Source organism: Gopherus flavomarginatus, chromosome 5 (assembly GCF_025201925.1).
Source record: "Gopherus flavomarginatus isolate rGopFla2 chromosome 5, rGopFla2.mat.asm, whole genome shotgun sequence".
Taxonomy (NCBI): Eukaryota; Metazoa; Chordata; order Testudines; family Testudinidae; genus Gopherus; species Gopherus flavomarginatus.
The window spans coordinates 83,844,434-83,857,769 of NC_066621.1; the positions used below are offsets into that span (position 1 = coordinate 83,844,434).

The 13,336-nt window shown below is 40.3% G+C and overlaps 1 protein-coding gene across 2 annotated transcripts in view; it reads left to right on the top strand.

Annotated features, from left to right (window-relative positions):
• The window catches only part of EXT2 (exostosin glycosyltransferase 2), a 104,443-nt gene extending 91,854 nt beyond the window's left edge, over positions 1 to 12,589 (top strand). Inside the window, exons 12-14 of one of the 2 annotated variants that reach the window (XM_050955339.1) lie at positions 1,230 to 1,358; positions 1,788 to 1,953; positions 2,462 to 2,546. In XM_050955339.1, the coding sequence (XP_050811296.1) occupies positions 1,230 to 1,358; positions 1,788 to 1,952 (294 nt within the window). In that variant the 3' untranslated portion in view covers position 1,953; positions 2,462 to 2,546. Of the gene's footprint in view, positions 1 to 1,229; positions 1,359 to 1,787; positions 1,954 to 2,461; positions 2,547 to 9,427 lie in introns of those variants that run through there. The other variant, XM_050955338.1, reaches the window with a different exon arrangement.
• The last annotated feature ends 747 nt before the right edge of the window (positions 12,590 to 13,336 follow it).

Sequence of the window (13,336 nt, forward strand, 5' to 3'; positions counted from 1 at the left end):
CTATAGATGGGATTGCAAAACTTTTAAAAGAAGTATAATATTGATGGCACAGGAAGGTACTGTGTGAATGGTGTGGGTGTGGGTGGGGGGGTTAAATAGGAAAAAAAGAAAAATCAATGTATTTTTTATATTTTGATAGCACCCACATTGAGCTAGGTACTGTACAAATATAGAGGAAGATGTGCTCCCTGCCCTGAAGAGCTTGCAATTTCATATACAACTTTTGGGAAACTCCTGACTTATACATGAACTTTCAAATGTCTTTCTCAACCCCCAACCCACCCTTGCAATCGTACCCTAATTATGGCAATGCAATTGTGTTTGTAAATAAAGGACCATATTTTCAAAGAGATGCTCCTCTTCTTGGCCATCTAAATAAAGTGGCCAGATTTTCAGAAGGGCTCAGCAGCTTCCACTCAGAATAAACTGGGCCTATTTGAAAATTGGGCTCCAATGTTTGCCCCCTTTTCCTCTTTGTTGTCTTTTGTCAGTGATGTCATCTATACACCTTTTTGTAGAGGCACAAAATATTACCTGATGCATTCTTAGAAAATGAGAAGGTGCAGGCACCCTAAGAGTGAGCAAGGTACATGGAGGTGCAGAAGAGACTTCAACAATCACCATATTAAATATTTAAAAGGATGATGTGTGTTTTTTGTCCACATCTGTAGCTCTGTTGTTTGGGGTTCATTTTGTGAGACTAGGGTTACAGTTTCTAGAGCAATCCAGAAGCCTGTTGCAGACCTTCTGAAAACTGTATTCTCCTGCTCTGGCTACAGAAACAACTATTCTGTCTAGAACTATTTTGGTGAACTTATAGAATAACACAATTAAATAGTAAACGTTTGTGGGATGTGTTGTTGCACAGTGAATATAGGATTGCAATTAAAGTTTTAAAAGAAGAAAAGCAAATGCAGAAATATTTCCTTTTTCTACACATGGTGTGGTAAACAAAGCATAGTTGTTAGGCACACAAAGGTGGCTCTCTATTTGTGCATAGCAGGCTAAAGCTGTAACTGGCTAAAAGGAAGCAGCAACTCTTCCACTTTTAAATGTCACAAATGCAGCTCCAACAACTGGACTGTGAGGAGCAGAATTTGCTCACATTCCATTCCTTAGTTGTCTACTGTTCCCAATAACTGGAATATTTTGCAGGCAGGCAGTCACTGTAATTGTATTTAAAGTTGCATTCTCCTTTCTTCCCGCTCTCTCACCTTTCTATCCTGCAGTATTTTAACTACCTTTACACCTACAAAATGCCTGGAGACATCAAGAACTGGGTGGACGCCCACATGAATTGTGAAGATATCGCCATGAATTTTCTAGTGGCAAATGTTACTGGCAAAGCGGTTATTAAGGTCTGATTTTCAGCAACTTTTATCTGATGTATCTCTCTAATGCAAAAATGTCACAGATTAATATGTGAGTTTAGTTTAGTGGGTTTTGAATATCCTCCTTTATCTGCTTTCTTCCTCTCATGTACCTCTGAAATGGTTCTGTTTCCCTTCCACAGTAGGAATAGCCCAGTTCATTGAGACTAGCATGCCAACTGGGAACACAGGATTGACTATTGATCATTGTGGCTACCTACACAGAGTGGATAGGTTAAATTATAAAAAAATATTTTTTGAGACTGCCAGGGGGAAAAAATCCTGGCCCTGTGTATCGTGACTGGCAACAGCTGATTTATAGGAATGTTAATTGCAAGAATGTTAATTGCAAGATCAGTTTTAAATGAACTTTTTATCCCTGAATTAATTTCCTGACATATTTCGACATGTTTTCAGGTCTGGACATTCACTCTGTACATTCATTTCAAAGTGTGTCAAGTTGGAATGAGATTTAGAGGCTGCCAGGCATTACTTCAATTAGCAAGGTCCGCTTTCCCGCCTGTCTATCATCATTTACCGGGACTGGTGGCTGTGTTTCCTAGAAAAGTCTTTAGAAGATAAAGTATGTGGTTTTTTTCTGAAAAAGTTTGTGAGCTGCACAAGGGCACTGTAGAGTAATTTGGCACCTCAGTGCAATTGGGAGAGTCTTGCAGAGTTTGCCAGTCAGCTATTAACTCAAGTGAGCAAAAGAGCGTCTGTTGGATTAAGGTTACGGTGAAGTATGGGAAGCTATATTTCATCACTGTTATGGCTGCAAGAACAAATGGTGTTTATACAGGGACCTTGGCAGTGAGAAAACAGTCATTAAACAGGAATTAAGGAGCTTGTCATCGCCACTTCTTTTTAGTTACAGAAGGCAAAACCCCTCCAAACCATTTTTATTGGGCTCCTGTGAATTTTGCAGTTAGCCGGGCCAGATGGAGCTGAATGGGGGAATGGCATGGGCTTTTTTTTTGGTTTTCCAGAGTGCTCGACTTACACTGCAGGCATGTTCAGAGGCATTGCTATTAATTCCCTTGGTTGGAAAGTATATCCCTTCTGTCGATGACGTCTGTCGTACCTTTGTGCAGGTGACCCCACGAAAGAAGTTTAAATGTCCAGAGTGCACAGCCATAGATGGATTGTCGCTGGACCAGACACACATGGTGGAAAGGTGAGTGGGCCTCCTTTCATTGCTGAGGGTGCCTCACTGTGATTCCCAGGGCCAGTTTCTGGGTCTCTCTGAAATTAGGACTAAAAGTGCACACTGTTGATATTCCTGAACTCTGAAATTGCTGTCTAAATCTGGTCATTCCTACAATGGGTAATAGGGCACACTGCACAGGGTCTGTAGTGATAAGTAATCTGCTTAAAGGAAGAGCTTTGAAAGGGCACCCAGTTCAACAGCTTGGTTATAAAACACACAGATTGTATGAAATTTAGGTTGCCAACAATATTTTTTATACAAATTTTTCATTTTATAATGGAAATTTAAATGTAATGAGCATTCAGATATTTTTAAAAACACAGGAAGTTGATAAACTGTCAGAGAGCAATTGGCTAACAAGGATAAAAATGACTGCTGTAATAACTGGTGTTTATATAATCTCTTTTCTCCAAAGATCCCAAAGCCCACTTCTCTTGCTGAAGTGCAGTCACCTGTGTGATTGAACATGGCAGCTATTTAACACTGGTTGCAACATTATATGACAGGGAGAATTATTTTTAAAAGGTGATATGTATTTGGAGAGGCAGTTTTGTAAAGGGTTTAGAGGAAAATATTAGGAATCAGAAGACATCTGAGTTCTGTTCTGCACTCTGCAGTTGACTAGTTTTGTAACTTTGGGAGAGACACTAAAGCTCTCTGTGCGTCAGCTTCTCAACAGGGAAAATATTTACTTACCTTTTGTAAAGTGCTTTGAGATGCTTGTATATAACGGGCTATCTGAGAATAAAATATTATGTCTTAGTTATTTGTTTGGAATTTAGCCAGAATCCCAGAACTGACACACTTACATACCGCGAGCATGTCCACATGAGCTCTTTAGTCTGTTGTGTCTCCTCCGCAGGCCTCATGGCTATAGTCTTCTGAGTGGTTAGTATATATGATCCATCCTTTCTTCCTTCCTTCCAAGATCAGTTATACTGCTGCATATTTTATGTTCAGACTACTTTTTATCAGTCATTCTCACTTTGTCAAGTGCATGGAATAACGCATTTGGTCACAAACACATCTGGAGAAAAATAATCTGAAAGGCATGCATGCCTCCCCTTCATGGGAGGAAGAAACAATGGAACCAATAATGCCCTGGAATATCTACAGTAGTGATGATAGTAAACAACAAATTAGACATGTTTGTGGCTGATAGGGGAGTAAAATAGGCCAATGCAAGTCTTAGCTGCAGGGGCATCAAGTCATGAAACAGGAAGGAAATTGTCTAGCTGTAGATATTTTGAATGCACTTATCACCATAACAAATACAGACCCTTTCCACATTGCTCTGATGAGACTGCACCTGGAACACTGTTCATTTGTGTGCTCTTCATTACTAGAAAGATATTGACATATTGAAGTGAGTTCAGTGAATAGCTGCAAAAGTGGTTGGAAGGCTGGAAGGCTTGATTTATGAAACGAGATTAAAAGAGCTAAGTATATACAACTTTGCTAAATGATGACTAACTAGAGATATAACAGTCTTCAGGTACTGAAGAGTGTAAATACCCCAAGGACAGAGATGAGTTATTCACAGTGCTACAGGAATATAATACTCTAGGAGGGATTAAATTAAGAAAAGGAAAAAGTCAGATGAAAATCAGGAAGTACTTCCTAACACTGAGATCTGTTATTGTATAGAATAATTTCTCAAGGAAGGAGTATGGAAGCCTTGTGAAATTTAAATGTAAACTGGATGAAGCACTAGAAAATATACGGTAGGGAACAATCCTGTATTGGCTGAGGAATGGACTACATGGATTTAGTAGTTCTTTTCTATTATCATTGTTGTTTGTATTGCAGTAATACCTAGGAGTTTGTTATGGGCCAGGACCCTATTAAAATTTAGGAAGGAAAAATCATATGCACCGTTGCAAAATAAGGAATAACTGGGTAGGCAGTACTAGTGCAGAAAAGGATCTAGGGGTTATGTTGGCTCATATTCAGTTTGTGATCCACTAATGTGATGCAGTTGCGAAAAAGGCAAACACCATTCTGGGTTGTATTAATAGGACTGTAATATGTAAGATGTGGTAGATAATTATCCCGTTCTACTTGGTACTGGTGAGGCCTCAGCTGGGTACTGTGTCCAGTTTGGGGCATCACACATTAAGAAAGATGTGAACAAATTGGGGAGAGTCCAGAGGAGAGCAACACAAATGAGGAAAAGTTAAAAAAAACTGGACATGTTTAGTCTTGAGAAAAGAACACTGAGAGGGAACCTGGTAAGTTTTCAAATGTATTAAGGGCTGTTATAAAGAGGACAGTGATCAGTTGTTCTCTGTATCCACCGTATGTATGACAGCAGATAACTAACTGGCTTAATCTGCAGCAAGGAAGATTTAGGTTGGATATTAGGAAAAACATTGTGACTATAAAAATAGGTAAGAACTGGACTACGCTTCCAAGTGAGGTTGTGGAATCCCCATCATTGGAGGTTTTTAAGAGCAGATTGGACAGACATCTGTTAGGGATGATGTAGGGATACTTGGTCCTACCTCAGCTCAAGTGGCTGGATTAGATGTCCTCTCAGGTCTCTTCCAGTCTTGTATATCTGTGGTTCTGTACTAGTCCCTTTAAAACACACAGAGCAAAAACGCAGTGTCTATCCCAAAGGACATTATAATTTTATCAAAAGGATATGTTATCTATCATGTAACAATATTAGTGTCCCAAAAGTAAAATGTTACTGACAGTTTAATGAGTATACTCTCACACTGTGTTCTTCCCCACATTTAAGTTTCCAGCAGAGGAGATAACTAAGCTGGAGAAAGTGTCAGAAAGTAATAGCAAATCAAACTTGTTTATAAAACTACTTGATTATCCAGCTAGAGGAATTTAGAAAGAAATGTAGCAACTTCATTGTAGTTGTTCTTCAAGGTGATACACAACTGGGATATAGTCATACTTGATTTTTATATTTTGAAGATTGCCCTTACTATTTAGGTTGACCTGGCTTCAGCAAAATAAACCATTACTTGTTGTAAGAGTGTGAGCTGACATACCAACCAACTGCCAGGGTCCATGTAGTCCCATGTTACTACTGTCTGTTTGAAATTAGTGGGCGCTAGCTGAAAAACTTGCAGGTTTTTTTTTTGTTTTTTATGGAATCCCATAAGCTGCCCATTTGTTTTAATGGGATAATAAACCACAGGATTCTCAGTGCAAGTTCCCATTAACTTAGCAATGGATAGAACTCTGATTTGGTTTCAGGGCTTAGCATCCATACCTATAATTCATGCAGACACTAGTCAGATATGTCAACTGCCTTCTGTTATGTTAGGAGAGACTCTAAATGAGAGAGGTGCCCTTGACAACAAGAAACTTTGAAGAACAGTTCTTATAGTTAACTACGTAATGTTCAGTGCCCAGAATGATGCCCTTGGGTATATGACAGTGTTCCATAATAGGTCCATTTGCATACCAGACTATTGATTCCCTGGAATGAAGAAGTTGTGACACACGTTGGTCTTGGTATATGAGTTAGTGCCAGGCCCAAATGACCGGGGATCAATCTATCGTTGTGAAATGGATGGTGTACAAGGCTAGTAATGGAAGTACAGAGTTTTTGCTTTGGGGTTTCTTTTTCAAAACCAGCGTAGTGACCCACAGATACCAGATGCTGGCTGTTTAGTGACACGTGAAAAGAATTGGTGCTCTTCATCCTATTCCTTGAGGACAGATGATCTCCCAGCAAAACCATCTGTGAGTGGGCCCATTGTTGGCAGTCTCAGCAGGGAGAAAAGAGTGACTAGATGATGAAAACTGAACTCTTTTCTTGTCTCAGAGGTTATGCTAAAATTAGGTGTGGTTACAGGGGAGAGAATTGATTCATGGGCTTGACTGTCCAGAAGTCTGATCCAATTGCTAAAAAGCCAACTGAGATCTTGTTTTTCAATTCACACTAACTTAATTTCATGTTGAGCACAATTCTGTGTTGTAGGCAAAGTAAGAAAAAGATGAAATAATTCTTGGAAGCAAAGATGCATGTGTTAATTTAAATGTGCAGAGCTATGAAAGCAGCCAGCCAAAACACCTGCCCCTCTGTATGAGGTGACCTACTTTGTTTTCTTGGCTTCAGAATCAAAAATGTCTAATGCTTTAGGTGTTCGTGTTGTTTTGTGTTGTCCAGAATTGGTAGATCCTGTAGAATGCAAGCTGGGCCTGTTAAGCTCCATGCAGGAGATGAAAGCTCCCCTCCTGGGGAGGCACTTTTCCCCATAGACACATTGTGTGACTTGTGTCTGATACATTTTTGGTTTAAAAAAAAAAAATAAAAATGCTGTTCTTCAGCCTTGTTCTGATGTTTGCTGAGAAGTGACTTTTGTGAGTGAAGGTGAAGGTTCATAAAGGATTTTAATTTGGATTTTTCCTTTTATAATTTCTTTTAAAAGTGAAGCAGCTTTTATGATGGTTACATGTGATATATTGGCATTGAATAGTCTATCCCCAGAATAAGTACAGCGTGAGCCACAGCAATATAAGATTTCCCTACACTGTTTTCTGTCATTCTGCCTAATCTTTGACCTCAATGGATGACCTCTGGAGAGAAGAGGATCCATTCAGTTTTGTTTTTTGCCATTGGGCTGCCATTTAGTGCCAGTTGTGACGGTGGCTTTTATGATGTGGACACCTGAGACAACTAACTGACTCCACACAGGCCACCAAACAGTTGCTATGTTACAATGACTTTCAGTCATTATCAGTTGCCTATTTGTTTTAGTGGGATAATAAACCACAGAATGTATCTGTTGACTTATCTGTTGAATCAGTAACCTAGAAGTGAAAGGCTCTGTATTCCATAAGCCATTGAGGGACAGCAGTTGTACAAACTTCTCACACATAGTTCTTCTAGTCCATCTAGCTCCTGGAACTCTGTGCTAGTCCCTCTGCAAGACTTCACCACACAACTTGGGTTATGTACCCCAACCAAGATTTTCAAAAGTAACTAGTGATTCTGGGTGCCTCAGTTTTTGAGAGGATTTTCGGCACTTTCTGAAAATCAGGGCCCTTGATGGTGGCTCAGTGGACATCCAAGAATTGAGGCACTAAACATCACTTTGCAAATCTTGACCCTGTATCCTAATCTGCTGCACTCCGTGTTGTTCTAGTCCTACTCCTCTAGTCCCCAAGTTCCTCTCTCTGCCAGTGCACCCTAACTAGGTCCTAGAACAGCCCTGACTAGTCCACATTTTGGATAGCTGGTTCTATCTCTGTCCCTCGGTCCTGACCTACAGTTCCCTTACTATTCCAAGCCTGGGCCTTTTCTGAGCAGAGAATATTTGAGCCAATTTATCAGGTGTTCTGTGATGCACACTGTTGCTCCCATCTTACCTTCCAGACTCCTTCTCATTTGTTTCCTACTGTAAGGATTTGAACACCTTTGGCGGGGAATGAGGGCGATGGCAGAGTATGAATCGTCTGCATTGCTTAGCTTCGAACCCTTTCCACATTTTTAAACCAGTACAAGAGTGACTATTACAGGTTGAAAACGACTGTGCAGAAATGTAGCACTTCCAAAAACTCTGACTGTTTTCATTTGTTTACTCTTATTGTAGTTAAATAGGGAGCTAGAGGATGGCTTAAAAGATGAGGAATTAACTTTTGAAATCCAGTCTGGAGAGTTTTTCGGGTGGCGCTAAAGCAGTCCCCATTGCAAAACTGTCACACTTAGTTGGTGTGATTGGCCAATTCTGCTCAGGAAAGCTAGCCTGGAGACTGAATGACCCCCTCACCCTTAGAAGGGTTTGAAAGTGAGCATGGGGGTGGAGAGCGGGAGAGACTTGCCCTGAGATTGTTTGCACCACATCACTGTTGGAGCACAGTCTTAGCTTGTTTCTCTAGCCAAAATACTTGCTGCTTTTTTGTCTTGTTCTTTTAATCTGTGACCAGCAAAAGAAGCAGTGACTCCTTATTTTATGGATGGCTGTCCATTGCTTGAGCATCTTGGAGGCTTACTTGCTGTGACTTGCAGAATCAGAAGCTTTTTAAAACTATTGTGTTAAACACAGACCTAAAATTAGCTAAGCACTGTCTGAGATAAGATTAGCTAGATTTTCCTTACTCTGCCTCCCCCACTCCCAGCCTTGCAATGAAAAGATTAAAGGGGGAATGTAAGGTTAAAAATCATGCACTTAAAAAAAAAAAAAACAACAAACAACCCTCCCTGTTACTCTGCTACTGACACCTGAGGTTATTACAAGTGAAAGAATGATCAGAAATCTAATTAATTTTTCACTAATTTTGATGCTTTATTGTTCAATTTTGCTTCATATGGACAGATAAACTAGTCAGTTTCACTTTGTAGTTTTTTTATTCTGCTTCACTTTTAGGATCTCAAGCACTGCTCACTTTATAGGGGAATGTTTGTTTATTTAGTAAAGAAAATTCATTTCTGATGGAGTCTAAAAAACAGAAAAAACATTTCCATAGGTCTTCAGTTTCATAAATGCATAGTTTTTGCAAAACCTTCATTATGAGTTAAATTTGACCCACCAGTGGCACTTTGAGATGTGTTGGCAGCTAATCTGTTCTGCTTTACAGCATGTGTTGCTTTAAGAATGACTGGAATTCTAGGGGGAGGGAGAAGGGAAGCTTTGACCTCCATGTGCACATGTGTTGCTGGCAGCATCCCCTTGCTCTTCACTGTGATTAAATGGATAAATCAAAGAGCACTAGCCCTCTTCCAAACCCTCTGTTTAGTGAGGCTCCTTCTCCTATTTCCTAGTAGCCAGTGTGGATGAAATGTTTCCAAGAACATGAGGTAAGGTTATCGAGTTCTTTCTGGGGTGGGAGTTAGTAGCTGGCATGATCACTTAGTTACATTGCTGTCTTTTTCATACAGGTCTGAATGCATCAATAAGTTTGCCTCTGTCTTTGGGACCATGCCCCTGAAAGTGGTGGAGCATCGTGCTGATCCTGTCCTGTACAAAGATGACTTCCCTGAGAAACTGAAGAGCTTCCCCAACATTGGCAGTTTGTAAAAGGCAGCTCGGAGGCAAACTTGAGTATAAAAACCAATGAGAGAAAAAAGATGACCAGTGCCAAGATGAGCCTTAGGCCTTGAAGGAAAATGCCATTGTGTGGGTTATAACTGAGGGGAAGAGGATAAATGCCAGGTTCTGATATATTAATCCGTCCTTCACAATACACAGAACAGTAATGCAGAGCGCTGCACCTATTTCTATATTACACACACATACAGGACAGGATCTATGCTTGGGTCTACTGAAAATGCCAAACACTTTTTTCCAGTGGAGGCTGCTTATGCAGAAGAATAAAGCAGAATCTTGCTGTGTTAAGGGGTGCCTTGCATGACTTCCCCATTCTGTTAAATACATTCTTTTGGTTTGATGCAACTACCAGTATAAATGCCAACTGCCTTCAATACTGGCTACAACATGTATCCAGCCTGTTTTTCCCCTTATGAGGCTGGCATGCCTACCTCCATTGAGGTTAGTTGTTGGCTTTAAGTAATTGAGCAACAAAGATCCCTGGCCTGTCTCTTTTGCTTAGCAAGATAAATGTTTTTTTTTTTAAATAAAAATAAAAATCCAATCTTTTGTTGTAGGGTTTAGGGGGCTAAACATTTTTGCATTAAATGAAAAATATTTCAATGGGAATTGTTGCTGATCACAGCCAAGGGGATGGTCTCCTTAATTTAAAGACTTAGATATCCCTACAATCACTACACCTCTCATATGTATGTATAAATCTCAGGTTTTTTGCTATACTTATAGAAGAGAAGTCCATTCAATATAAAAGACATTTTATGGAGAGGAAAATGTATCTTCTGGCCTTACTATGTTTTGCTGTCCCCAAAGCTCTTCCTTATCAAGATGGAACAGTTGTTTGTTCATATAGCATATCCACGTACAGGGGTAACCGCTAAAATGGATTTTGTATATGTGAACCCTCTTCAGAAAACAATGTGCTGTAGGATAGATTGTCATACACCTCAATGTGCAGGAATTCCACTTTACAGCTGGTGTGTGTATGTGCAGTATATTAACACATACACCTCTACGCTGATAAACACGACCCGCTATAACATGAATTTGGATATAACGCAGGGGGCGGGGCTGCGCAGTCCAGCAGATCAAAGCAAGTTCGATATAATGCGGTTTCACCTATAAGGCGGTAAGATTTTTTGGCTCCCGAGGACAGCGTTATATCAGGGTAGAGGTGTACTTAGCAAACAAACCCATACAAGCTGCCCTCATTTGAAGAATTGCCGAAGGTTAGCCAGTGATTAACCTGTAGAACCCACTGCCACAGGATCTTACTTGAACACATGGCTTAGTATAATTTTTAAAAAGTTAGACATTTGTTATGGAGGGGCAAGGTGTTTCTCCATGGTTTAAGCTGATCTGAATATTAACTGTCTACGCTAGAGACAATAAAATTTTCAAAGATGATCAGTCCTCATGCTCCAGCATATAAACTGTTCCCAAGCTGGAACCAGAGGGGAAGTCTCCTCTTTGCCCAAGTGGTATAGTGTCCATCTATTTGGTGCATTATGAGCAGTTTGCACTTTCCTCACTAGCATCCAATACTGCAACTGTTGGAGGCATCATGTTTGATGGACCATCTCTCTGTTACAGTATGACCATTCTTATAGTTCTGCCAAACCCCAAACAGCAGGGCAAGTGTTAGCACTCTTAGTTCATCCTCCCACCTCGAGAGTGACAGGCAGCAATGGCAAAAATCAAATGGAAGTCAAGCAAGAAACAGGAAACATCTGCTCTCTGTTTGTGTCATCCCAGTAAAACTTTCCTCATTGCCCAACACAGTGGACATGTTGGGAAGAAGAAGCCTGTTAGAACAGTAGCTGTGAGGGAATACTTAGAACTCTCAAGGGAGGTGTCTGTAAACTAAATTGTCTCATTCTTGGGAATGTTTAACTACCAATATATTCTAAGACTTGTTTCTAGGATCTTGCATCTTTGCTACATTCTAACTGTGCTGTGGAGGATGGTAGTAGGCAATGGCAGGAATAGCTGTCCCGATGTTGGTACCACTGGGTGAGGAACACTGTTTCTCTGCTGCTGAGCAGTTCTTCCCTGCAGCCTCCACACATACACTTACTTCCTGAGTCTGTTAGTTTGTCTGAATTATGTCCTTGTGCTTGAGAATCACAGACTGCAGCTCACTTTCCATAAAGCAGCTTGTTTTTAAAAGGGAAATTATGACAGCAGAATATGTGACTGAACTGACCCCAGAGGTGGAGCTAACCTCAGGATGGCAGAGGTTTGGGAGTGTTCCAGAGAGAGAACTTCTCCCATGCACACAGTCTTGAAACTGCTGCAACCTGGTAGTTCCTCCTGAAGTTGATAGGCAAAGGTTACATGTAGCTTTTGCACAAACACTTATAGCACAAGGCAGATTTCAGACTAGGGGGAATATGATGGCCTAGAAATAGAAGTGGTGGGTGGCAGCCTGACAAAGAAGAGCTCTGTGTAGCTCAAAAGCTTGTCTCTCTCTCTCTCACCAACAGAAGTTGGTCCAATAAAAGATTTTACCTCACCCAGCTTGTCTCTCTGAAACCCACCTAAAGTGATCTCTAGGTTTGACACACTAAGTGATTGACAGCCCCTCATGTCCACGATCATGTGGGCTTGAGCAAGTGTCTCTTCCTTGATAAGCCCAAGAGCCGTTATGTCAATTAACCCATCATATTTTGTCCTGCATCATTTCACAGATGTGTTTTATATTCCAAACTCTATTTAATGATAGTATGTCTCCGTTCTGTGGTATGGAAAGTGACCTGAATATAAAGTTGGGCAGCTGTCAAGTCTATAGGGCCACTTCCCCAACTCCTTTATAATTTTTGTGGTGTTTCTGAAAACGATTCAAAACTGTAAAATAGCAAAGTGTGTGTGTGAGAGAGAATTGAGATGATTCTATTGTCCATCATTAAATTAAGAGAATTGTTAACTGTTCAGCTTGTATGTTTTATTAAAAAAAAAAAGTTCAATATGGATATTAAAAAAAGATTAGCTCAAAAGTATTGATTGTATTGCTTGACTTCAGAAGAGGTGATTGTGTACAATTCCCTAAGGAATTGTGGAAATATTCTGAAAGGAAAACTGCAGGGATTGGTTTTCTGCTAAATAAATCTGTATTAAAACATGAATATCCACAACACACACTAGAAATAATCATCACTCTTTTAACATCTTCACAGCTGTTAATGGTGCTGGTATCTTTCAGTGGGAGCTTTTACTCTGGACAAACTTTTCCCATATACCCCTCCAGAGAGGGTAGATTTTTCTTGTTTCCAGTACCATTGAGAGTTGGGGGAGGGGGTTGTGTTTTTTTTTTGGGGGAGGGGGACTTCCCTTTTACTCAATGGTTTAATTGTAATGCTGTAGATGTGTCAGAATCCTTCCCACTTTACTAGGAGTGGTCACTCTTCGCACCATTAAGGGTTATGTGCTCAGGAGAGAATTTGGGAGACCTCTGAAATGAATAAAAGAAGGGGACTTTCTTACAAATAAGGAGGCTGCAAGCATGAAGGGCCTGGATCTTGGGAGAAGGGCAGGTGGCTAAGCTATCTTGACAGTGACATTCTTTGCAATGGCAGCTTCTTATTTCCTCTCTGTTCAGAGGCCCTGCAATGTGTTTATTAAAATACATAGCATGCTGCAAAATTATCGAAATGATGGTGGGACACCTTGTTATTTGTACAGGAGGACAAAGAGAGATGGTTACTCAGCCAATTGTGAAAGTCTCAGGGGTAAATTTTTAGCCT